The sequence below is a fragment of the Carassius gibelio genome, chromosome A17 (genome assembly GCF_023724105.1).
Source record: "Carassius gibelio isolate Cgi1373 ecotype wild population from Czech Republic chromosome A17, carGib1.2-hapl.c, whole genome shotgun sequence".
In the NCBI taxonomy this organism is placed as follows: domain Eukaryota; kingdom Metazoa; phylum Chordata; class Actinopteri; order Cypriniformes; family Cyprinidae; genus Carassius; species Carassius gibelio.
The window spans coordinates 26,845,611-26,870,921 of record NC_068387.1 but is presented as its reverse complement, the minus strand read 5'-3'; the positions used below and the strand labels follow the sequence as shown (position 1 = coordinate 26,870,921).

Here is a 25,311-nt window from a genome sequence, read left to right as displayed (position 1 = left end):
ATTCACAAGAAAACATCATCAGAAAAAATGATGACAATTATGCTCTTTCATTTTAGACTGAAAGAAGCTCAGCAGACCGTCCAGAAAATCACGGCTGAGAAGAAAGTGGAGACAAAGAAGACCAACGCAAACAGTCTGGTGAGAATACACAAAAGCACAAAGCTTTATAACATTCATAACACACTCAATAATGGAAATAATTCTATTGCATGAGACGCTGGCAGTGAAATCCCGGGTTTCATTTGTTTATTTTAATACAATTTACCTAAACAAGTAAACTGAGTAGTATTAGGATTTTTAAATATTGAAAACATTATGATATAAAATGAATGCAACTCCTAGTCTTTATTCCTTCTTTATTTGTGCACTAGCATTCACACACACAGGAATAATGCAGAGTTTAATCATCAAAAACAACACTTCCGTTTAAAATGCATACCATTTCGAGCATAAAAAGACATATTTGAACTCACTAGAAGCAAAGACTGTTATTGTGGAAGTGGATTGAATCGTGCTCTCAGATCCTTATTGAGTTATCAGTCATTAGCTTTGATTCCCATGCATGCATCTCCTGATCAGACGTGTAGCTTGAATGCAATGCTTAGCATCGACCAAATGCATGAAATTGTCCTCTGTTTGACAGAAAGAGCGACTGCGAAAGAAAGAAGCCGGCGTGTCATCCAGCTGAGACAGACACAGAAGCACCAGAGAACCGTGTGGAACCACTTCAGTATGAGACAAACGTATGTTATTAGGTCAAGAAGAAACATCTGACATCGATATATCTATCAGAATCAGCTGTGCCTCATATTCATCGAAGGGTCGGTGTTATATTATCTGTGTCTCGATGTTTCAACACATTTTCCTTTTGCCAAAATGAGACTTGACGAAGCACTTTTACGCTCCTTCTCACTCGTGGAGTCTATGCAATGTCCTCCGTTTCAGAAGAGAAATGTGCAAATCATATCCATGCATTAAATGTGAGAACAGTATGATGGGGAACGAGTGTCATCGACTACATCTGATGACATTTTCATGTGTAACCGAGTCAAAGTCAAAGGCTTTATTGAGGAATACCGTGTTATGAGGATGTCAGAAAGTGGTTTTGCTTCCCTGTTGGTTTATGTTGTAATGCATTCTGTCATTTATCCAGTTATTTCATGCGCAGATGTGTTGAAAACGTCCTGGAACATTATCACAGTGTCAGATTTTATTGACATTTTTTTATTTTATTTCCTGTAACAATTTGTACATTTATTAGGTGCAATAAACGTTTTGGACATCAGCGAAATGAAACATAAGAAACTGTGTCTTCTGATTTCTGAAAAAGTATTTACATTAAAACCACACTTCAACAATAAACTCATATAGTTGTTCAATCAATGCAACACTGATTTCCAATACGTTTTTTTAATAGTTATTAAATTTTAGGTCCTTAGAAAGATGGTTTTATTTAAATAGTGTTTGGTTTTTACTCTCTTCATGAACTTATTGTCTTGTAAATGATCTAACAAGCAAATCAAAATGTGAACTTTCTAGATTATATATGGGAGGAACAATGCATTTAGATGAAGTTTCTCAAAGCGCCTGCAGTTTTATGACTGTCGAGCGTTAAAAAGCTTTCGCACTACATTAGCTGGTGTGTTTGGCTGTGGATGCGGTTGAGCTCAGTGCGTAAAACACACAGCGTGAAATTGATTTCTGTGGTCGTTTATGAAGCGTTTAATCATGTGTTCGACAGAGAGAGAGAGATCAGGGGTCAAAATGTTTGACCTTTTATTAATACCATCTTCCCACAGGCTTTGAACATCTTCCTACAGGCACATCATACACAACATCTGTACATCCTTTTGCTCTTCACAACCAAATCTTTTCAATGTTTCACCTCTGTGACTGATATTATAAATAGACGAGTAGCTTGAAGAAAAACAGTGTCTCATTCGGTCACATTAGAAAAAAGTGCTTCCACATAGTGGAAACTATCAGTCCTTAAACTGTCTTAATTCTAGATTTGGAGATGAATGAAGACATTCAGCGTGAGGAATGATGCTCTTCTGCATCTGTCACCATCACAAACACAGAGCTCAGGACTGATCTCGTCTATATTTGTCCTGGACGCTCTCTAGCATGTGGGTAGCTGATCTAAATACATTGAAAATATTAGGATTTTTACAAGTGAAACCAATCAAATGAACATAAATGGGTGATCATTTGACATGTTTTAAAAACATTTTTTTTTTTTTTTGGTAGATTTTCACTGTAGCTGAACATGGTTTATAAAACGTCATCTGTTCATTAATGAGCACAATAAATGTTGCATGTTTAATAAGCATAAAATAACATTTAAACAATGTTTGAAAAGTTTTTAGATGACTACTAACCACATTCACTACTAGTCTAAATCTGCATTAGAAAGTATTATTATTTTGTTGTATTAGAATCTAGTTTTAGAGCTTTAGATATTTAAATAATTGTGGTACAAAATTAATGCAAAATTATTTCAGTGACCAGTCAAATGAAAGTAAATGGGTTTTATTGATCATTTAATATTTTTAGGTGATTTTTGACAGTTTTTGGCCATAAAAAAAAGATTATATATATATATATATATATATATATATATATATATATATATATATATATATATATATATATATATACACAATTTTTTTTAACTGGTGTTCAGCTATCCTGCAGTTAAACTTTGCTTATAAAAGTACAAATAATTCATGCATTTCTCAAATGAGCTAAAAAAAAAAAAAAAAGTTTAATAATCATAAAACACTATTTGCATGTTGGTTAAAAGTCTAGTTTTAGAATGACAAAATGTCACTTTTTACGCATGTGCACTACGATTTTTAAACATTTTGAAAAACAAAGGTGGTACAAAATGAATGCAAACCCATTTTTAGGTGCCATTTTTCCTGCAGTTAGTTTATAAATACACAAATACTGCATGCATCTCAATTAATGATCTAAAAAAAAAAACTGCATATTTAATAATCATCAAAAATATTGAAATATTGTTTGAAACAATCGTTTTAGATAAAGTATGACACGTTGTCCATTTTTGGATGCTTTTCCCAGTTCACACTGGTGTTCCCATGCTCCTGCAGTTAAACATAGTTTATAAAAGTTTAAATACTCCATGCATCTCTCAGTTAGGTTCGTGAGCTCATAAAACCGCATGTTTAATAATCATAAGAAATCTTTAAAATGACACTTTTCATCTCAACTACCCACGTGCACAACTACTGTCAAAATTTAAACACGTTGAACTGGATTTACCTTCCTAAAACTCTCGATGCAGGGAAATGAGTCTATGGACGTGGTGCATATGAAAGAATAAAGGGAGAAGCATCATCGCACGTGCACTGGTGTGTTCCTCGTCTGAGTCTGTGACTGATGGTGTGTGATGGTGACAGATGCGTCTCTGCACTAGTTCCAGCAGATCAAGCGTGTCTACACTCGCGTGCTCTTTCTGACGCGTCGCTCTCGCTCTCGCTTCTAGTCCAGCTCGATGGAGATGCAGCGGCACTGTTTGACGCGCTGCACGCGCTTCTTCCGCGTCGGCGGCTGCTGGTCAGGACAGTTGAGGGTGAAGGTCATGGTGGTGAAGCGCTTGGGCTTGCAGAACGAGCACGACTGGAACGCGCCCTCCTCTCTGCGCACGTGCCTCGGGATGTAGAAGGAGTTGCACTGTCCGTAGCAGAAGCGGTTGATGATGGTGCGGCTGACGCAGCCCTCCTCGTGGATGGTCTGTTTGAGCGGCTGAGTCTTGCACCAGTCCCGCTTCAGGTAGCGGCGCTCGGTGACGTGCAGAGCCTCCTGACTGGACTCCAGAACCTCCTCCGAGCCGCGGCTCCTGCCTCTGGGGCCCGGTCCCGGTCCCGGGGCCGCCTGATGCTGCTGCTGCTGCTGCTGCTGCTGGTCAGACTCGTTCGGGTTGTTCTTGTCCGGGTGAGGAATCGCGCCTCGGTTCCGCTTGGATTCGGCGGGACTCGACAGGAGAAGAACCCAGATGAAGAGCGTCGCGAGCGCGATCCGAGCGGAGGAGGCCATCGGCACTGACGAGAGAGAACCACACAGCGTTCAGAAACACACATTTAGAGTTCAGAAAAAATTCAGAGTGATGGGACACATTTGGAAACATTCTGAGTGTTAAAAAAAAAATCTGAACGTTCAGAAAAAATCAGAGCGTTCATTCGGAAACACTCGGAAACATTCGGAGAAATTAAGAGCGTTCAGAAACATTCAGCTACACAATTCGTTTTCTGAACTTTTAAAATGTTACGCTTTAAAGTTTTATGAAAGTTAAGTGGGGAAATCATCATTTTGCACACATTATGGGAAATATTCTACATTCTGAAAATTTATCGAGTTAGACGAACCAGATAACTTCAAACAAATGGTGTTTTAATTGTTCCTAACTTTGAGAGAGCGTTCGAGGGGATCTTCACAATTACAAATCTAATCTTATCTAATATTATGGTAGTATATATTTAATAACTGAATGAGTGACATATTCATAAACCAACCTTAAATGATGAAATGTGGTTGAAATATTGTAACCTAATTCAACACTGAAACAATATTTATCAATGGTTGAAGACAGTACTTCAAAATTGATGTTGAAATATTAACAATATATGCACACTGTCCTCTACATTTTAAAACATTTTCAAAAATCAATGTATAACAATCGTATGTAGATATTAATTCTATAATTCCTAGATTTTGAGATACAATGCAGATAGCTCAGTTAAAATTAATTAATATTATATTAATTCATTATATTTGATTTTTTTCCCTTTCGTGGCTGGGAGGCCATATAACCATGGCACCATGTCTTAACTTACAAACATTCTTCATTTTAATATTCAAACAATTATTCAAGCAGAATTGTGCAAAGATGCATTTCTGCATATCTACTTCATCTTTGGAGAGTCGTCCATGAGATCTTCAGTTAATAGTCCGCCAAGACATTACAAACTCTCATCTGAAAATATAACCAATGTTTCTCTATGCTGTAGCACAAACATTAGAGCAAGGCACTAACAACACAAAGGTCATGGGTTCGATTCCCAGGGAATGCATGGACTGAAGTGGCTTCGGATGAAGTGGGATCATCTGACCGATGCATAAATATAAAATAAAGCACCTGCTCCAAACACATGTTGGTTGATCAGTGAAGGTGTGAAGATCTCTCACCTGTCAGCGTAGATGAGCTTCTAGAGGAGATCTGTGTGAGGAGAGGAGCTGCGATCCGTCCCATAGACACACACTTAAACACACACACACACACACACTCTGAGAGTCTGCTGGTGAAATGAGCACCACATCTCCACGCTCTCAGACACAATGCTGGAGAATCAGAGCTGTCCAGCCCCTCACACACACACACACACACACACACACACAGAGAGAGAGAGAGAGGAGGGCTCTATCTGTTTGTCTGTACAAATCCTGCTGCTGGAGATCTCATCAAGACCCTTCTGTCATGTGAACATTATGTCATTTATGGATGGAAACAAACCTTTATGATGTTCATTCTGGTGATGGAGAGCTGCTGTGCATTTATTCAGCATGAGATATGTACTGTGTGCAAATATAGAAGATTTTTCACATTATTCTTATATATGTAAATGTTATATAGGCTATATATACAGTCATTCCAAAATTTGCAATCAGTAAGATTTGTAATGTTTCTTTTTTCTTTTCTTTTTTTTTTTTTTAAAGAAATCTGCATTTATTTGATTTAAAAAAAATATGTAAATTCAGTAATATTGTGAAAACTTATTTCCATTTAAAACAACGGTTTTCTAAATAGATTACAATGGATTACCATTTAAAACAATGGTTTTTAATATGCTGATTTATTATAAGTGTTGGAAAGAGTTTGAACAAATATATATATTTTTTTTTTATTCAAGTTGGTTTCATGCATATCTAAAAAAAATATTCATAACATTTTCTAGAAACAACCGATTTAATGAAATATCAAGTACTTTCCGAGTGTACATTTGACTACACAATTTATTATATATTTTTTATAATAAACAAAAAATCGAATTTCTGTTTAAAATTAAAAGCTTTAAATAATGATAATAAATAAGTTTTATTTAAACAGAACAAAACCTTTTCGTAAATCGTCACGTGACACGCGAAACCTAACGGAACAGATGACGTTTAATTAAAAAAGGCGCGAACGTTTCACATCAACGGCTGTTTTAGTTTTAAACAAAACCAAAAGAATATATCATATGAGTCATATGAGCTGTTTTTATGACACTTTAATTGTACTTTATTGTCAAAGTGTCCAGAACGACGACACAGGGTGAGTAAACAATGACAGGATCTGTATTTCTGTGAGTAATTCTAATCCTTTAAGAGAAATGCTATTGATTTCTTTCACTATAGTGAACTTTCTTGCAACACATCTGCTCTTGTTTGATTGATTCGGACCCATTAATTCAGTTCATAATTGTTTATAGAGTTGGTGTGTTGCGTCAGTTTATTCTCCGCATGTGTTTCTCGTTTATTCTCTTTTTCTGGCTACAAAACAACTGACCAGCGTATTGTGGTTCATAAAACAACACAACAATGGTTTCTGCCAGATATGAGTGATCCAAGTAGAAGAATCTAACGAGCTCTTCGGTCCTGAGCTGTTTTGGGTTGTTTTTCCTCGAGGCCAAATTTCATACATTAATCCATTAATGAAAGCATTAGATTGTGATCCAATAAACACTAGTGGATCTGTCTAGAGGGAAACTGAGCCCAGAAATTAGGATTTCTCAATCATAGCCACTTGATTGTGTCACGGGTCAATTTGACTTGAAATACTGCTTTAAATATATATATATATATTCATGAAATTTGGTGAATATTTCTCTTTAAGGGTCGTGAATAAGCATGCAAAGTTTCGACACTTAGATGTGTTTTGGAAAGGCTGAACACAAATTAATGTCCCCCATTGGTTTCTGTGCCAAAAATCAACACAAAAGAACATGTAGGAAAACAGAAAACCTTTATTTTAGTTTGTCAGACACATAAAATACATGAGAACTTTAGTTGAGTTTCACTGTCAAAAAATTTAATAAAAAAATGTTTTTTTGGTTGTTTTGTTTTTGGATTTGTTACAACACTGAAAATAAGTGAGAAACCTTTTGCAAGGGTTTGAGAAGTAGCTATAACAAAACGGCAGGGGAAGTACAAACAGTAATAAATACTACTTACACAAAGTATAAATAATATTAGATAATATTTATACTAGTCACTGATATTTAAAGTAGCCTAGTTATGACAAAAAAAAAAAATTCTTGTGTTGGGGAAGCTATTTTTGAACTAAAATATGTGGGTCAGATTAACCCCTAAACACAATGAAAATAAACCCATTTCTAATTTCTCAAATATTTTATGTATTTATTTAGTCTAAACTAAAAGTTTTCTGTTTTAATATGCTTTTTTCCCCGTAGAAACCAATGTGGATTAAATGTTGTACCCAGTTTTGAACACAACAGGTTAATCTTAACTAGTTTTGTAGATCAGTAAATCTGGATCTTCTACAGATGGTCACATGACAGAACGGTATATTATCAATATTGATCATATGTGTTTATGCTGATGGAATAGTTTACATTGAGATTTAACCCTTGACCCATTGCATTGGTTTCCAGGAGTTATATATCATTGGACTGAAGTCAAGCTTACGTTTATCTTTCACAGCTATCTTTTTGGCTGTGCATTTTTTGGCAGTGAACTATTAAAACTGTTTGATGTAAGACCAGTGAACTTTAATACTGAATCTTGTCCCTGCTGAGCAAAGTGCGCCACCAGGTGGTGAAGAAAGGAACTTCAAACATCAGTTAAACAGAGTTTAGTTAACTTCATGTAGAAAAGCAGAACATCATGTTCATAAATGAGTGAAAAATAACACCAGCATTGAGGATAATCACATGAGCGCATAATACTGCCGACATTTCCTTGAGGTACACCAGGAATGTCATCTTTAAGGCTTTTGGTGTTTGCATAAAACATAAATAACAGTAAATAAGACACTTCCAGAATCCAACCTTTCCCGATCTAACTTACAAACATCCATTTTCACATCTCGCTTCATTCACTCTCATGTACTCGTCTTTTCACTTACAGCAAAACAACTAGAAACTCATGCAACCGATGAGCATATTTCAAAATTATAGATTTCAGATTGTGATCTCAAATCACAGGATCGGTTTGCTTCGTGCACACTCGAGTTTGACGTTCAAACCAAAGCGACCCTGAAATCCAAAACTACATGCTGAAGCAAATTCAGCAACTTCCTTATAAAGTAAAAATCTCACTCCTGTAAAACGAGCAAAGTTCACCTTAGCGAACTTAATTAAGACCCTGAATGCCAGAGTTCAGAAACATCTTCGGACGAAAGAGTTTAAAGTCATGGCGACTCATATATCAATGGGTTTCATCACTGGCAGCAGTCTTCCCTGAGTTAGAGGGTTTTTAGGTGAACCTCTGTAGTGACTCGTATCGCTTTTAGACACTTGTAGCAGGATTGATTTGGGACGTTCATGTGCAGCGTTCTTATTGGCTGAGAGGGTGTCACACTTGGTCTTTGGAGCCTTATTGGTGACGTCTTCCAGCGCTTTGATCGCTGGTTTCTCCGGAGGAACTGGAGGTTTGGGTTTCGAGGATGTTTGCAAACCACTTTCTAAACTCACGGTCTTCCTCTGACTGGCGGAGCACCAACCCATCCTTGTGTCCTTCCGGCCTCCGATCAGAGAGTTGATCCTCCTGACCGACTGCCGGACCGGCGTGCGCTGGAGCTTCAGAGGAGATCGGACCACTTTGGTTTGGGGTGAATTCAGCGTCATCATGTTGAAGCGTTTAATCTGTTCGGCGACTCTCATTCGGCGAGCTTCATTGGCTCCGGTAGGGTTCTGTGGCATCTCCGCTTGATCTTCGTCGGTCTTATCTGTTACTAAAGACTCTTTGAGTTCGCTCAGCAGAGACGTATTGTTATTCGTTTGGGATCTTGTTGCATACGGAGTAGATTGAACTCTGTTGGACGTCTCCAGTCTGAAAGCCACGGGACTCTGGATGTCTAAAGCGTCGACCAGTTGGCTGCAGTCTCCAGACGTCTCTTTTAGAAAACCCCTGCTTTTATTTTCAAGACAAAGGGATCCGTTAGAGCTGGTGTCTACAAACCATTTCGGTCCGCTGTCGAACAGAGTGCTGTCTATATGTAGAGGTGTGTTAACGGTCTCTAACCATCTGTTATCATCTGAATCAGACACTGATTTGGTTTCGGCCGCCTCAGAGTTTGCACAAGTGCTGTCTTGCGGTTCCTCGTGGTTCTGCTGTGTGACGATGCTGTGGAGGTCACTGTGAGATCCACCGAAAGCTTGTTTGATCTTCAGTAGCGTGGGTCCGGTGTGAGAGCGCTCTTCACTGGACGAGTCCAAGGCGCTGTCGTCGCAGCAGAGGCTCTTGGGAAGAACAGGTTTGCTCAGGATGATGGTTGGCTCGGAGCGGGAGCTGCTCTTCACACAGAGGCTCATGGGAGTCTCACAGAAGGAATCCCTCGTGAAGCTCAGGTCTCGGCTCCATGAGCTGCTGTGGTCTGTAGAAACACACTGCGGCGTCAGAAGGTTATCCTCGGAGACACTGATGAACCTGGAGCCTGTGAAGCAAGCGTAGACAGAAGCAATCATCTGAGAGAAAACCAAATGTGCATGTATGCGTTTTGAAAAGTCTCTTCTGCATTCAGTTGATCAAAAACACACACACACACAAAAAAAAGTGAAATATTTTCTGTGTATATCTGTTAATTCCAGTCTTCAGTGTCCCATGATCTTCAGAAATCAGAATAATATGATGATTTACCGCTCGAGAAACATTTCTATTAATCTGTGAATCCTGAAAATATAATGCATCAGTTTCAGCAGCACAACACTGATAATAATCACAAATGTTTATTGAATCATGATTTCTGAAGATCATGTGACACTGAAGACTGGAGGAATGATGCTGAAAATACAGCGGAGCATCACAGAAATACATTACACTTTAAATTGTAATAATATTCCACAATATTGCCGTTTTGAACTGCATTTTTGATTAAATAAGAGCATATTTGTTAAGCAGAGTTACTTCTTTTTTTAAAAACATGCTTTTGACAGTCTAGAAGAAATAAATCAACAGCTTTAAGGTCGACCATTTACTATATCTCCAATACTGATGAATTCCCAAATAAAACAAGATATTCAATTAGTTACTTTTGATTTCATGTTGACTTTAAAAATCAAGAATATGTATTCAGCATAAGCTAATGACCACACAATATCATTGGCTTTAGTGGAAAATTCAAGAAGTGGTCGTTGTATAAATGCATAACCGTATTTAACCAGGAATATTCCTCTGTTTCCAAAGCTTAAAACTATCCAAGCGTGTAGGAACGTTTGAGGAATGTCATAACATCCCAAAAGCGTGTCAATAACAACACTGACCTTTCGAGGGGCTCTTGTTCAAAACAGCCGGACTGAGCTCCTTGGTGAAGTGAAACCCAGAACTCTGTGTCGCTAGGCGAAAACCTATGACCTCTGACCTCTTCGGCCCCGGTTGTGAGTGTGTAATGACGTTCTGTTGAAATAGAGGCAGCTGCTTTTTATCTTACAGTGATTCGTGAGTGTTTGAGTCACGTCAGTGTTGAATTAAAAGAGAAAGAAACACCGATAATAAAAGCGTTTCTGGTCAATCGTCTTTTTTATTTGAGCACATACACATGCATAAAATAATGACCACGTCAGAAATGGCACGGAACGACCCCAAACCACAAAGATACATTTTAATTAGGAACATAAAAACGGTTATAATAATAATATTAATATCTGTTGGCACTAAAAACAGTTTATTATTACTATACAAATATCTCAGGGGTTATATATATTTCCTTTTGTAAAGTCAACAACATTGGACAGCTCACAATGATTAGAACAAACACATCACATTACATCAATTATCTTAGTGTCATCAAATTAACAAGTGTAGAATAGTACTTTTCTTGCAGCAGCATTAAAGTGGTTTATCTCCATATTAAACATCTTAGTCGCAGCTGTTGAGGTTAGCAGCTTTCTTTTTTTCATGCAGGAGTTAAACTCTCAAACCAAGGCAGTTAAATATTGTGATGATATTTCTATGTTCTGCCTCATTAATAGCAGCATGTACCTACATTATACTGCCACTAGATGGAGCAAGATACTCATAACGAACAACAAAACAAGTCCTTAATTCTGTTAACAGCTTCTCAAAGTGCTATATTATTCACCCATGAATATATAATAGTATATAAGTTAGATGACAGCATCATGATTATTATAAACATGCGAATCACAGTTGCGTAGGAGAGCGAGCGGCTGATTGTTCAGTCTCTGCTGGAGGTGGACAGAGATGATGATGGACTTACAGACTCTCGGCTGGATTTGCCCAAACTGAAGCGCAGACGCAGAGATTTCCTCACAGGCTCTTTCTTAGCGACTCTGGGCGAGAAACAGCCGGCCTTCCCCGATTCAACTCTGAAATCCAGAGGAGAAACGGGTTTGAAAAACAAACACAGTGTTTCTGAAGGGTTTCTGCAGATTTGAAGGGAGCACAGTATGTCAATATGGTCTCTAAACATTAAGATCTTATAGAAGAAACACTTTAAAGTTTGAAAATGTAACTATTACTTTGATTCACTTTCCCAAAATCTAGCTTAACTATAATAAAAAAAAAAAATAAATAAAAAAGTGACGTTCTTCCTCAATTTTTTTGGACGATTACTTAAGCAAAATGACAAGACTTCATTTTTTTTTTTTTTTTTTTTTTGTGAAATCGATCAAAAATGAAGGGAGTTTATAATTAAAACGACCAAAAATCTTCCAACGGGGTCAGAAAAAAAAATCTACTTTTCAATTTCTCAAAAAAAAAAAAAAAAAAAGACTTCATATCATTAAATGTGTCTCGAGTTACTGAGGAAGATATTTATTTTTTGAAGCATGCAACATTTAATAGCCATGACTTAATGAACTGAAGACATTCAGCTCCAAATTAATACTTTAAGGCCTTAATTTATGAATTATAGACACACAGAAACCACATGCGTCACTGCAGCTAACAGATGCAGCAGATTCCTTTCGCAATTGGTTCAAGTTAGTCGTGTGATTTCCTCACGTTGCTGCTTGGTTTGCAGCGACTTCTGTGTAAGCTCTGCTTCATATGTCAGAAAACGTACGTTTTTCTCCGCGCCTTAACGGTTAGCTGACTAACACTAGGAAAGCAGAAGTGAATATGATGGTGTGTGTGTGGTACCTGCGGACTCTGAGTCGTCTGCTCTTCCTCTTGGCCGAGCTGCTGGACGCCCGAGTGTTTCTGCCCACAGACGACAGTAAACCGCTGTGAGACGAGTCCAGAGCTCCTGCTGCGCTGTGTGCTGAGAGATCAGAGACATGATGATGATCACACACACACACACACACACACACACACACACAGTCCTGGAGCTGCAGCAGGACCTCACCTGATCCAGGTGTAGACGCTCCTCCAAACAGAGCGTTCGGGAACAGCTCCAGGCCCAGGTTCTTCTTGATGGACCTGCGTTTCTTGCTCGAGAACCCGTAAGTGTGTGTCGACTCGACAGGAAGCTTACGCTTGGAGTTCGGAGTCATGATGACAGGAGTGGCTATGGAGAAAACTGAGAAGAAGAACCAGAGTTATTACTGGTGAGCAGAAGAGACTTCTGAAAACATTCAGAGATGGTCATTATTCCACTGTTATCTGCTAATATAAATGTTCTTCTACAGATACGACACAAAAGGAAACAAAGCTGATTAAACAGAAAAGCCATTTCAAAGCAAGAGTTGGAGAACGACAAACAAAGCTTCGTGTGACTGAGAACGTGCAGAAATCATTTAAACAGAAATAGAGGAAACTGAAACCTTAAATCATTACCCATGCACATGATGCATGAAAGCGTGTGCAGACGAAGCCAGCGCAAACTCAATAATTAAACACTTTAAAGACGGCCCGTGTTTATTACATGCAGTGACATCCACCCACCTGCTCCATCGGACTGAGGGGTATGTGTTGGGGTTCTACTAGTTTTAAACCTATTCAGAGCTCCATTAACCATGTCTGGAATACAAAACAAGCCCATTCAACTAATCATATGCATTATTAACCGCATCCAGCTTCCTTCGAACCAGTCGTTTGGACAAGGACATGTGATGGTTCTTACCTCCTAAACTGCGTCTGTTGCTCTTCTTCAGGTCTGAGTGAGCGTTACTGTCTTCTAGAGACACAGACGATGGAGAAAACACTCCAGCATCACAACCCAACATGACTGGAACCTTCTCCATCAGGAACCGAGGAACCACACCTTTAGACGACAACAGATCGGTGAGATTCCTCCCACTGTTAGCTGCTTGAAATACACATCTACACATGCATACGTCTCTTAACGAAGCTTCAATTGCATTTCATACATGCATCTTAAAAATAAAAAAAACCTGCTGATTTAAAAAAAAAAAAAAGTTTGATTTGATGAGGAAAATAATGATAAAAAATGACGGCTTTTATGTAATTATGTAGCCAAATATCAAAAGCAGTCAAATGTCAGTGGTTACAGTTTAAGTGTCAAAAAAAAGTTACATTTTAAAAATAAAACATGCTTTAAAATAACAAGTTAAAATGAAACGCTTTGATTGATTCGAATGTGACCATTAATCGACCCCAGAAAACCATGAAATGGGTTGTTAAATTACTGAAATATGAATGAGCTTTAATGTTTAATAATGTAGTTACACACACACACACACACCGAGGTGTTGAGCGTTGTCTATGAGCCGCTGCACGGCCGCTGCCTGATGCTTGAGTCTCTTCTCTGTGCTGCTGCTCATCTTGTCCCCGCCGTCTCCACAGTGAAAGAGATTAGGAGCGAAGATGACCGACAGATTACTGCTGTCCATCTTATTCTCAGCACATCTGAAACAACAGAGCGATACACACACACTTTACATGTGTTCGGACACAGGAAGAGCCTCGGAGCAGCTGATAATGATCATAACTAGAGATTGGAGACGAAGAGAGACTTTGCTGCATGTGGTCGTACCGCTGGGAGACGCTCTTCAGGAAACTGAAGAAGTACCGCAGTGTGTTTAGATTCCTGTCGGGCAGCACGCAGGACAGCAGGACCGTGGCCGAGGTCCTCTCCTCATCCGTGGGCAGCTCCTGGGCCTTCAGGAAAGCACTGTGGAGGTCAGGGGTCAGAACCGGTTCGGGAAGCTCCCGGAAAAACTGCTTCAGAAGTCCAGCGACGTCCAGCGGGAGAGCAGTGGACAGACAGTCCTCGCCCTGCTCCAGTCGGGCCTACAGGGTCAAACAATACAGTCGCTGTTTAATAACGCGACCGGTCCCAGTCTCTCGTGTGAACCGAAGCGGAGAACACTCACCCTGAGGCTCTTGACCCGCACCACAGAACCAGACTTCCTGAAGAGCCCCTCGGTGTCCAGATGCTCCAGGAGACTCGTACAAACATCTGCTATAAAACTGAGAAGGAGACGCATTAACACTACATACACGTGCAGGGCAAATAATAACAACAATAAAATATAAAAATTAAATACAGGTCAATATTTGGCAAATATATCAATTCTAAAAATCAATGAAAAATCATAAATATAAAATAAATAAAGGGCAATCAGTAGAAAAATACATAAAATGTAAAAATAATTAAAAATTATAATATAAAAAAACAAAACCAGGACATAATTAACCAATAACATATATATAAAAAATATGTCAAATTCATAAAATAGTATTAAAAATATAAAACAAAATTAGTAAAATATAAGGAAATATAGGGCAAATAAATACAATTATATATATTTGCTCTATAATGAAGAAGTATTTTTTTTTTAATTAGGGACATAGGTAAAATACAGTTATATAAAAAAATAAAGGGCAATATAAAATAGTAAAATGAAATACTGGGAGAGATATATATATATATATATACATTTACCTTAAATGTTATTATTCACATTATTTTACATTTTATTTATTTTTTGCTATATATATATATATATATATATATATATATATATATATATATATATAGCAAAAAATAAATAAAATGTAAAATAATGTAAATAATAACATTTAAGGTAAATGTGTCTATATAGCATCAGGCAAAATATTTATATTAATTTGTTATTAATTAATTAATTCATGCTCCTGTGGCTCAGTGGTAGAGCATTGTGTTAGCAGCACAAGAGGTTTTAGGTTCAATTCCCAGAGAACACACCTACTGGTAAAAAGCATAAAATGCTTAAACTAAATGCATACAAACGTAAATGAATTAACTACGGTAGATGTTTTTCCATTTACTTTAAGCTGATTTCATGTTTTTTTATTACATGCTTAACCACATTCCAGGGATAGTTTTACTTAATCACTTCGAGGATCAATCACACAGCAGCAGTGTTTCTGACACTGAACCCATTCACACACACCAGAGGAACAGCTTTAGGGTGCTGCTCTGGTTATTAAACATATATAAAAACTCATCTGACTCGGTCTCACCAGGGTACATCTCCGTAGTCTAACACATGACAGTGTGGCAGAGCTTCAAGAGCAACCCCAAACACCTTCACCTGGAGAAACAAGAGAGATCTGTTCAGCTACTGAAGGACCAGCCAGAACAGGAACAAGAGACGCTCTGTGTGCTCGAAAATCAACAGCATTCCCTTCAGAAGCTAAAGAAGAAACGGCTCAAGGGCACAAATTACTCTCAGAAGACCAGAATCAAACTGACTGTACTGTAATTAAATCACTTCTCCTTCTGTGACTTTACCGCCAATAAACAACCATATACACAAACCTGTTATAAAAACAGGGTTTGGCTTTCTGTGATGTGTTAATACAGCAATATATTAATGAACCGTTCTGTGATAATTTATATTTATGTAGGAAACATTTTAGAATTGTGTTGACTCATCTTTGTACTACAATAAACCACAAGCACAGAAAGTTTGGCGCATTATGACAGATTCTGCACAGATAAACAGGACAACCAATATCATCTAATGAATACTGAGCATTAATAATAAAACACAGGTCTGGTTGCAGGCGGTCTCAATAATTAGAGATCTATCTAGACAGCATTCTGAGGTTTGTATATTTCTGTTTATTACTAAATCTGACATATTTAGTGTTTTGCGAATTGGTGACGTCACGTAACAAGCTCGCTACCTTTTGAGACACCGCCGTGGATTGACAAAACAAGGAGTTTTCCATTATAAAATCAATATTTAATGATGTTTTATGAACTTACCGTGTTCGACGATGTCTGTTTGTTTCTGTTTTTATTCCAGTTTTTGATTTTTATTCCATAAACCGATCGGAGATGCTGAACAACGGCCAGACGAACCACATTTCGCTCCAAAACCTTCATTACTACGGATAAAAACAGCTAAATGTGAGCTTGAAGGTGCGTTCGGGTTAAAAACAAGCGGAATAACGCTTTGGGTGTTAAACACAAACTCTGACGGCTAACGTTAGCTTTAGCTTGTTTTCCCTCAGAGTTCCGCTTGACGCTTTTCAATAAAAACAACCGTTCAAAGTCACCAAACTCCCCTCATATTTAACTTCCCGACTCTGCTGCGCCTAAACCTCATCTTATATAATAAAACAACGCGGCTTTTAAAGTCTTAAAATCGTTGTATAAACACTGTGTTTGTTTCTGTCTGTCCGCTTCACAACGGCAGCTCGAAAAAAGACGTTCAAATTTCGCCCTGCCTACGTCACTCAAGCGCTCCCTGCTCGCTGATAGGCTCCTGGTCAGTCACGTGAGGGCTGGACACGCCCCATTGAGCGCGACACACGTCCTGCGGGCTACAAACGTTGCAACATATTTTGCTACATTTAAACTTTTCTTGCAACTCTTGCATGTTTTATTCCTCAAAAATCTGAGTTTATATTTTGTAATTTCCATCACAGAATAAAAAATAAAAGGTAATTCCGACTTAATTTATGACACAATTCGGACTCATATCTTGTATTTTTCTAGTATTTATATTATATTATTTATTATCTCATTTATTTATTTCAGAACTGCCAAACAAATTATGAATAAAAAATAAAAGAGGTAATTCTGATTTAATTTATGACACAATTCGGACTTGTATATCTTGTATTTATTATTTATTATTTATATTATATTATTTATTATCTCATTTATTTATTTTAGAATTGCCAAAAAAATTAAAATAGAAAAAAGTAATCTTTTTTTTTTTTGTAGCAGAAATAGGTTTCCATAGCTAATGTCACACAATGCATTATATATATTTTTAGTTTAGAAATCAATCCGTGGTAGTATCATGGTATTCTTTGAAGAACCCTTGAGTACCTTGTAAATGCAGTGGTGTATATATTTATTCAGTACTTTTGTATGCTTTTACCAACTCTCTACCATAGCATTGCCACTGTTTTGTATCCTTCTGTATTTATTTTATATTTAATTTTTTTGCATTATTTATTCTAGCATTTTGGCTTGATGCAGGCATGCAAAAAAGCATGCTAATGATCACTCCACACACTGTTCTCTGTTAATCTGTTTTTATTACAACATTACATGTATATACAGTAAAAGAGACGGTACAAATGTACGGCTGAGACTGAGGTCGTTGTTGGTTTAGAAGCACTTCCTGTGGACGATGGAAGGACCGGCCTCGTCGTACTCCTGCTTGGTGATCCACATCTGCTGGAAGGTGGACAGGGAAGCCAGGATGGAGCCACCGATCCAGACGGAGTACTTACGCTCGGGAGGAGCAATGATCTACAGAGAGACCGGAGAAACACTGAGTGTCTGAAACTCATAATCTGAAACACTTTCACTACACTTCAAAAGAGATTCGTGACACTTTATAATAACAATAATAAGGTTTCACTGGTTAACATTAACTAAGATTGAAAATACTTCTAAAGTGTTTATTAATCTTACTTTCAACATTTACTAATAGACTGATTTTTTAAAAAGATGTTTGATTAGTTAATGCATAAACTAACATAATTATTGTAGAGTGTAACTAAGAAATGTAACATTGATAAATAGTTTGTTTTAATACTTATTTATCTATGCAAAAGTGCAATTAATAATGTATATAGGCAACTACATTAAATTAAAATCGATTAGAAGTAAAAAAAAAAAGGCGTGCATTGCATTTCAAAGTGTGGGTTTGATCAGTTCATGCATTAATGGGAATCGAACCCATGACCTCCCACAGTCTCTAATGTATTGTTGCAGCTTCTCACCTTGATCTTCATGGTGCTGGGGGCCAGAGCAGTGATCTCCTTCTGCATGCGGTCAGCAATACCGGGGTACATGGTGGTGCCACCGGACAACACGTTGTTGGCGTACAGATCCTTACGGATGTCGATGTCGCACTTCATGATGCTGTTGTAGGCGGTCTCGTGGATCCCAGCGGACTCCATACCTGAGAGCACAGCGTTCAGTCATCAGCACTGAGCAGGGCCTGTCAATCAAACCGCGATCTCGCGAGACTCACCGATGAAGGAAGGCTGGAAGAGGGTCTCGGGGCAGCGGAAGCGCTCGTTACCGATGGTGATGACCTGACCGTCGGGCAGCTCGTAGCTCTTCTCCAGGGAGGAGGAGGAGGCGGCGGTGGCCATCTCGTTCTCGAAGTCCAGAGCCACATAGCAGAGCTTCTCCTTGATGTCGCGCACGATCTCACGCTCAGCTGCGGAGAGGCGAGATTAACCCGTTATTAGCTCGTGCTGCTGGCGCACGTGTTCTCGCGCGCGGACTGCAGCGCACTCACCGGTGGTGACGAAGGAGTAGCCTCTCTCTGTCAGGATCTTCATCAGGTAGTCGGTCAGATCGCGACCGGCCAGATCCAGACGCATGATGGCGTGGGGCAGAGCGTAACCCTCGTATACGGGGACATTGTGGGTCACACCGTCACCGGCGTCCAGCACGATACCTGCGGAGCACACCGGGAACCGACCTCATACACTGATCTCACACAGCATTACAGTTATACACGCGCGAGACTGTGTCATAAACAATACCGCGCTGGTGATAAATATGAAATGAATGATTTGGAAACATCACTAAAATATCATACTGGGAATCTGGGTTATTATTGCTAACTAAAAGTAAAACCATAACAAAAATAGTTGATATAAAATATGTAAACTTAATTAATCTAGTTGCCAAGTCAACATTTAGCATTTTAATTTTGAAGTAAAAAAAATTTAAAAATCTGAAAAAATAAAATAAAATAAATAATAATAATAATAACAACAAAAATAAACAAAAAATAATAAAACGAATATTAAAAAAATTACTAAAGCTTTAAGTACAACTGAAATAAACACACACATATATAATATATATATATATATATATATATATATATATATATAAACTAATAAAAAGAACCAAACACTAAAACATTCGCTAAAATAATGGTTAAAAAAAAAAAAAAAATCAAAATAGCCTATATATATATATATATATATATAAATAAAAAACTATAAAAAATGTCAAAACATAATAATAATAACGGTAAAAATTAAATAACAAATTCAAAATATTACTAAAACTATGAAAGTATCTGTTAATCCTTAAATAATTAAAAAATAATAATAATCCGGATATGATGCCCCTGCAGGACAACAGAGGGAATTACACTGAAACGGAATTCAGCTCTTAAAGCAGAAACTACTCCAATGCAAACTTCATTTTAAAATTTTAAGAGTGAAATAAGAGATTCTACCAGATATTTTAATAGCTAATTGTTACGATCTAAAACATGCATGTATATGTTAACTCTAACACTGATTAGTGTCTTTATTAAAGGCCTCACCAGTGGTACGTCCAGAGGCGTACAGGGACAGCACAGCCTGGATGGCCACATACATGGCAGGGACGTTGAAGGTCTCAAACATGATCTGCAAGAGCAAAGCAGACAAGCGTCATGAAGCAGTCTGACTCTGTCTCTGAGAAACCCTCCGAATCTTCCTCTGTACCTGAGTCATCTTCTCTCTGTTGGCTTTGGGGTTGAGAGGGGCCTCGGTGAGCAGGGTTGGGTGCTCCTCGGGGGCCACACGCAGCTCATTGTAGAAGGTGTGGTGCCAGATCTGTGTCACACACACATCACTGTGTCAGTCACAACGCCACATGCATGCATTCAACCAGAAGAGACTAGACGCGCACCTTCTCCATGTCGTCCCAGTTAGTGATGATGCCGTGCTCGATGGGGTACTTCAGGGTCAAGATACCTCTCTTGCTCTGAGCCTCATCACCTACATAGCTGTCCTTCTGACCCATACCCACCATCACACCCTGAGGAGAGAGAAGCGTGGTTAGAGAGCATGCAGCGGAGCGGTTCCTCTCTCGTGATGTTCGGCAGATGTGTTCGCACCTGGTGACGGGGTCTGCCGACGATGGAGGGGAAGACAGCACGGGGAGCGTCATCTCCGGCAAATCCAGCCTTGACCAAGCCAGAGCCGTTGTCGCACACGAGGGCGGTGACCTCTTCGTCGTCGCACATGGTTGGTTTTCTGGTTGGTCTGTGAAGGAAACGGAGTTTACATCTGAGGACGAGTGCATTAACCACACAGACGTCGAATCCAAAAAGTAAGACAGACGCTAATTGGACAAAGGTCTTACTTTAGCTATTTGAGATAAAGTATGCATGTGTGTTTTAAAGTACCAAAATGACTAAAACTGAAATGGAAATTAATAAAAACTATATAGACATTAAAAAAAGCAATTGATAAACACACAGCAAAATGTAACATTTGAACTAAAATGAAAATGGAAAACAAAAAACTGAATTCGAAAATATAAAGAAACTAATAAAAATGACAAAAGCATCAAAAGTACTAAAATTTTAAATGCATTTAAAATTAAAATTGAAGACAGAAATACAAACAAATTAAAGATAACTAATAAAACTAGTAAAAATGACAAAAACGTGTTTATATACATTTTATATATATATATATATATATATATATATATATATATATATATATATATATATAAATGGAAAAAAACTCAAGATTATTAAAACTTTAACAAAAATGAAAACATAAAAAAGGATTCAAAATATGTAAGAAAAAAAAAAAAGAAAATAGTAAAACTAACTGACACTAAACCGAAAGCATAAAAAATGAATAAAAAAATATATATAAAAAAAAAAGAAAAAAAAACTTTAATGGACACTAAACTGAAAGCATAAAACATAAAAAAGGAATTAAAAAAAATATTACAAAAATTACTAAAACTTGATCCAGTTCCGCATTTACATTTATACACTTATCCAAACACTTTTACGCTTTAGTAACCTACATTTAATGATGTTTCTAATAAGTACGAATCATTCTTGTTAGAAACTCACCTAAATCACATATCTATGTGGTATGAATTGCATGCAGCGCAGGTTTTTACAGTAGAATAGTTCAGTAATAATAGCCTACAGCGATCAGCGGCTCTGTCCATGAAGGGTCAGTGAAATCATATCTCCTCCAAATGCCAAAGAAAGGCTAGGGTTTAACTGAAGGACAGACGCCTATTTAGGGCTCGACGAGTCTCTGCTCGCAGCTGTCACGCTTCATTCAAACTAAGCTGATGCTTCACCAAAAAACGCCTTTAAATCTATTCTGAGATTACATCTGAGTTGTTAAAACGTTCTCCAGAAGCAAGATCTAAGTCCCGTCTCTCACAAACTCATCAAACTAAAGACCTAAAGAGATTTCAGATGCAGAAGGTTCTCCGGACGATCGAAGGACTCACCAAGTTGTAATCACAAGACTGATGCTTCCACTGGGACAGAGACACAAGGTGAGGAGCCCCTTTAAATAAGAGCGGCTCTCGGGGCCCGGGGCGGAGCCTGGGGTTCACACAAGCCCAAATAAGAGCACACAAGAAAAAATAAAAACCAGAAAATAACCCTCTCCACCCATGAACCTGATCCCACCAGAGTTAAGAGAGGCTTCCTGAGTTAAACACCAGATCAAATCTGACTAATCTGAAGATGTATTTAACATTGAATAGTGTTTATACTTTCACATATTTCAAATGTATTATTTTCATGACAAATTGTAATCTGTGTGTGTGTATAAATAGTTTCACCTAGGTTCATGTTCTTTTATCTTTTGTTTATATAATAAAGTATTTTAATCATGCTAAAATAAACCTTTTATATTTAATGTTCATCTGCTTTTATTCAATATTTGTATTTTTATGTAATTTAAAATATTATTTTTTATAAATTATATTGTAAAATCATTTTTGTTATACTAAAAATATACTTTATATATATATATCTAGTGTGCACGTGCAGTGTTTTTTATGTATGTAATTAAAAATGTGCTTTTTATACATATATTTTAAAGATTTTTATTATACTAAAATATACTTGTTTGTAGTTGTTTTTATAAAGTATATTTTTTATTTAAAAAAATAAATAAATAGTGGTTTTATTTAATATTTTTCTTTTTTTTAAATACAAATTTTATCTTTTATATTTTTGCTTTTTAGTTTTTTTTTTTTAGTTTTTTTGCATGCTTTATCACTGTTGTATCATCTGTATAATTAAGATACGGCGGATAATCATGTATTAATCTCTCCTCCCAGTTTTCAGCAAATCTTCTTCATGTCTGGTTTTTGTCACAGTAATGTCAGGCTTCTGTGGGAAACAGAGAGAGGTTTTCGAGGCTATAGTCAGCGATCTCTTGATATAATTCTGATTATTCAGCGTTTTACGAACACAGGCGGCCTGAAGATGTCCATAACCATCTCGTTTTAGTAACGTCTTAGAGGCTCCTCGCTCTCTCCAGGAGGAATACTGTATATGTCAATGGGCCAGTGAGCTGGCATGTGGGCTCGAACCCTAAATGTGGTGAACAGCTGAGGGGTAACAGCAGCCGGCCCGCTCCCCCGAGCCGCGCTCTGATTGGCCGGGCTGTAGTAGCAGCTGCGCTCTGATTGGCTTAGCTCTCTCCTTTTAGGGTCACAGTTCTCATCAGGTGTTATGAGCCGAGCGTTTGTCCCATTGGTGTGATTCATAAGAGCACCTCATTAGGAAATACAACCTTACAATGACAACACATGGACGTCTGGAGCCGGGTTTGTGGCTCTTTCTTACACACATCTCCAAACTAGAGCATGAAGAAGAACTGAGAACCGAAATAGAAGAGTGTGAACCATTCATCCATCCATCTGGATAAAAAAAAAAATCACTATAATATAATTCAATAAAAAATGAAATGCATTACAAAATCTGAAAATGTGATGGATATGTAAAACAAAAATTATAGAAATATTTTTTAATTACATAGAAAGATAAAATAGATGTATTTTGATATATTTTACATATATTTAAAACCATTTCTTTGTTGAAGTTAAAGTCTATTTTAATTTTTTATTAATTTATAATTAATAAATTATAGATAATTTAAATTCAAAGTGTGAATTCTAACAAAAGCTAATTATATATTTTTAATTACATAAAATAGGATTTTTTTTATATATATATATATATATATATATATATATATATATATATATATATATATAAAATGCAAATATTTTTAATTTCATAAAAATATAAAATACAATTATTTGTATTTATTATTCAAATGCTAATTATATATTTTTAATTACATAAAATAGGATAATATATATATATATATATATATATATATATATATATATATATAAAATGCAAATATTTTTAATTTCATAAAAATATAAAATACAATTATTTGTATTTATTATTCAAATGCTAATTATATATTTTTAATTACATAAAATAGGATAATATATATATATATATATATATATATATATATATATATATATATATATATATATATATATATATATATAAAATGCAAATATTTTTAATTTCATAAAAATATAAAATAAAATGATTTGTATTTATTATTCAAATGTTAATCTCTCTTTTAATGTGATTAAAACCACTTCACTTTTTGATCACTTCGATCGCCATGTTCAAGAGTGTAAGAATGGTTGAATTGTGTGCAGAGTAAATAGTTCTTGATATCTGTGTCTGTCTGAGACTGAACGTGTGTTACTGAGCTGTACATGTGTCGGTTCAGAAGCAGAGATTGATGAGGCCACAGCTTCAGAGCTCACTATTAATAGCTGTTTCGCTCTGTGTGGAGAGCGAAGGAGCGTTTCACTGATGAACCGAGACACGTGTGTGATCTAATGAAGGAACCAATCCATGCCATTATCATCTGAAGAGCATTAAAGAAGTTCACATCTGTTTTTACTGTTCACCAGTTAATATGTGCATCATATTACACACCAACAGCAGACGTTTAGATCAGCAGTGATGGGAAATCAGTTCCTCACGCCACACACAAAACTCTGTTAACAAGCCAGTGATTTAATAAAACTGACTACAAAAAAAGATTTTTTTTTATTACATAAAGAAAGAGATCAAATAGAAACATAACCTGATTTCATTTTTAAAATGAATGGAAATTTTTCATAATTAATTAATTAATTTTAATAAAATGACTTTTGAATATATATTATAAAATATTAAATAATATTAAATAAATAGTGTTTTTATTTATATTTATTTACTAACAATGCAGATAAATCTCTCTCAGGCTATTTATGTATTATTAAGATTTTTTTTTCTCAGTTTTTGTCATGTCACAAATTATGACAAAATGTATTGTACAGTTAAGTAAAAATATTTGTAAAAAATGCAGTGAAGGAATTGATGAAGTTAGTGACCCTTTCTCAAAGATTAGACTTCACACATAAATATAAGGATTTTTTTTGTTTGTTTGTCAACTACACACACACACACACACACACACACACACACATATATATATATATATATATATATATATATATATATATATATATATATATATATATGTGTGTGTGTGTGTGTGTGTGTGTTTGTGTTAATTTAATAAATGAATGCCAGTTTTATTGATTTATTAATTCATAATGCATTTATTAATTATTATTTTTATTTAATTACTATAAAATGATAACGTAAAAGGAAATTAATTTTAAAACTAAATTAAATTGATCAAATTTTTATTAAACAGAGTGACGAGCAGCAGCGCCTCTAGCGGCGTCATGACGTAACGCGGGCCGCGTCACCAGAGCGTGACGCTGCGACAGTGTGACTGTATGGTTTGATTTTCTCCGGAGAGAGAGAGAGAGAGAGAGAGAGAGAGAGAGAGAGAGAG

General features: G+C 36.6%; 4 protein-coding genes across 6 annotated transcripts in view; 1 reads left to right on the top strand and 3 right to left on the bottom strand.

The window, feature by feature from the left end:
• LOC127933575 (formin-like) overlaps positions 1-1,795 on the top strand; it is a 57,252-nt gene extending 55,457 nt beyond the window's left edge. For both annotated transcript variants that reach the window (XM_052530639.1, XM_052530640.1), the window contains 2 exons: positions 57-138; positions 644-1,795. In XM_052530639.1, coding sequence (XP_052386599.1) covers positions 57-138; positions 644-688 — 127 coding nt within the window. In that variant the 3' untranslated portion in view covers positions 689-1,795. The remainder of the gene's footprint in view (positions 1-56; positions 139-643) is intronic.
• An 877-nt stretch (positions 1,796-2,672) lies between these two features.
• Positions 2,673-5,380, bottom strand: grem1b (gremlin 1b). The gene is made up of 2 exons (XM_052619722.1): positions 5,212-5,380; positions 2,673-4,067 (listed from the first exon to the last, which is right to left on the bottom strand). Exons 1-2 carry the CDS (start codon positions 5,273-5,275, stop codon positions 3,508-3,510), a joined length of 624 nt encoding a protein of 207 aa, XP_052475682.1. The 5' UTR covers positions 5,276-5,380; the 3' UTR covers positions 2,673-3,507.
• A 2,481-nt stretch (positions 5,381-7,861) lies between these two features.
• On the bottom strand, positions 7,862-16,840 carry arhgap11a (Rho GTPase activating protein 11A). 2 transcript variants are annotated; one of them, XM_052530535.1, is made up of 12 exons: positions 16,367-16,840; positions 15,616-15,686; positions 14,484-14,580; positions 14,144-14,400; positions 13,853-14,016; positions 13,271-13,411; positions 13,093-13,167; positions 12,554-12,727; positions 12,346-12,466; positions 11,462-11,570; positions 10,506-10,638; positions 7,862-9,679 (listed from the first exon to the last, which is right to left on the bottom strand). In XM_052530535.1, exons 1-12 carry the CDS (start codon positions 16,484-16,486, stop codon positions 8,445-8,447), a joined length of 2,697 nt encoding a protein of 898 aa, XP_052386495.1. In that variant the 5' UTR covers positions 16,487-16,840; the 3' UTR covers positions 7,862-8,444. The 2 variants fall into 2 exon arrangements, with proteins under 2 accessions (XP_052386495.1, XP_052386496.1); XM_052530536.1 differs by lacking the exon at positions 13,093-13,167.
• Positions 16,841-17,632: 792 nt separating this feature from the next.
• actc1b (actin alpha cardiac muscle 1b) lies at positions 17,633-22,011 on the bottom strand. Its single transcript, XM_052530144.1, has 9 exons — positions 21,857-22,011; positions 20,481-20,628; positions 20,273-20,401; positions 20,086-20,196; positions 19,923-20,007; positions 18,873-19,034; positions 18,600-18,791; positions 18,346-18,527; positions 17,633-17,869 (listed from the first exon to the last, which is right to left on the bottom strand). The coding sequence occupies exons 2-9, from the start codon at positions 20,607-20,609 to the stop codon at positions 17,726-17,728; spliced, it is 1,134 nt and encodes a 377-aa protein (XP_052386104.1). The 5' UTR covers positions 20,610-20,628; positions 21,857-22,011; the 3' UTR covers positions 17,633-17,725.
• Between the last annotated feature and the right edge of the window lie 3,300 nt (positions 22,012-25,311).

Coding starts and splice junctions, on each gene's coding strand:
- actc1b (XM_052530144.1), bottom strand. CDS start 20,609: ATGTGCGACGACGAAGAGGTCACCGCCCTCGTGTGCGACAACGGCTCT. Junction 18,792..18,872: donor CTACTCCTTCGTCACCACCG/GTGAGTGCGCTG, acceptor GCCTCTCCGCAG/CTGAGCGTGAGATCGTGCGC. Junction 18,528..18,599: donor CTTCCAGCCTTCCTTCATCG/GTGAGTCTCGCG, acceptor CTGTGCTCTCAG/GTATGGAGTCCGCTGGGATC.
- grem1b (XM_052619722.1), bottom strand. CDS start 5,275: ATGGGACGGATCGCAGCTCCTCTCCTCACACAGATCTCCTCTAGAAGC. Junction 4,068..5,211: donor AAGCTCATCTACGCTGACAG/GTGAGAGATCTT, acceptor CTCTCTCGTCAG/TGCCGATGGCCTCCTCCGCT.
- arhgap11a (XM_052530535.1), bottom strand. CDS start 16,486: ATGAAGGTTTTGGAGCGAAATGTGGTTCGTCTGGCCGTTGTTCAGCAT. Junction 13,412..13,852: donor AGACAACGCTCAACACCTCG/GTGTGTGTGTGT, acceptor TGTCGTCTAAAG/GTGTGGTTCCTCGGTTCCTG. Junction 12,467..12,553: donor AGCGTCTACACCTGGATCAG/GTGAGGTCCTGC, acceptor CTGATCTCTCAG/CACACAGCGCAGCAGGAGCT.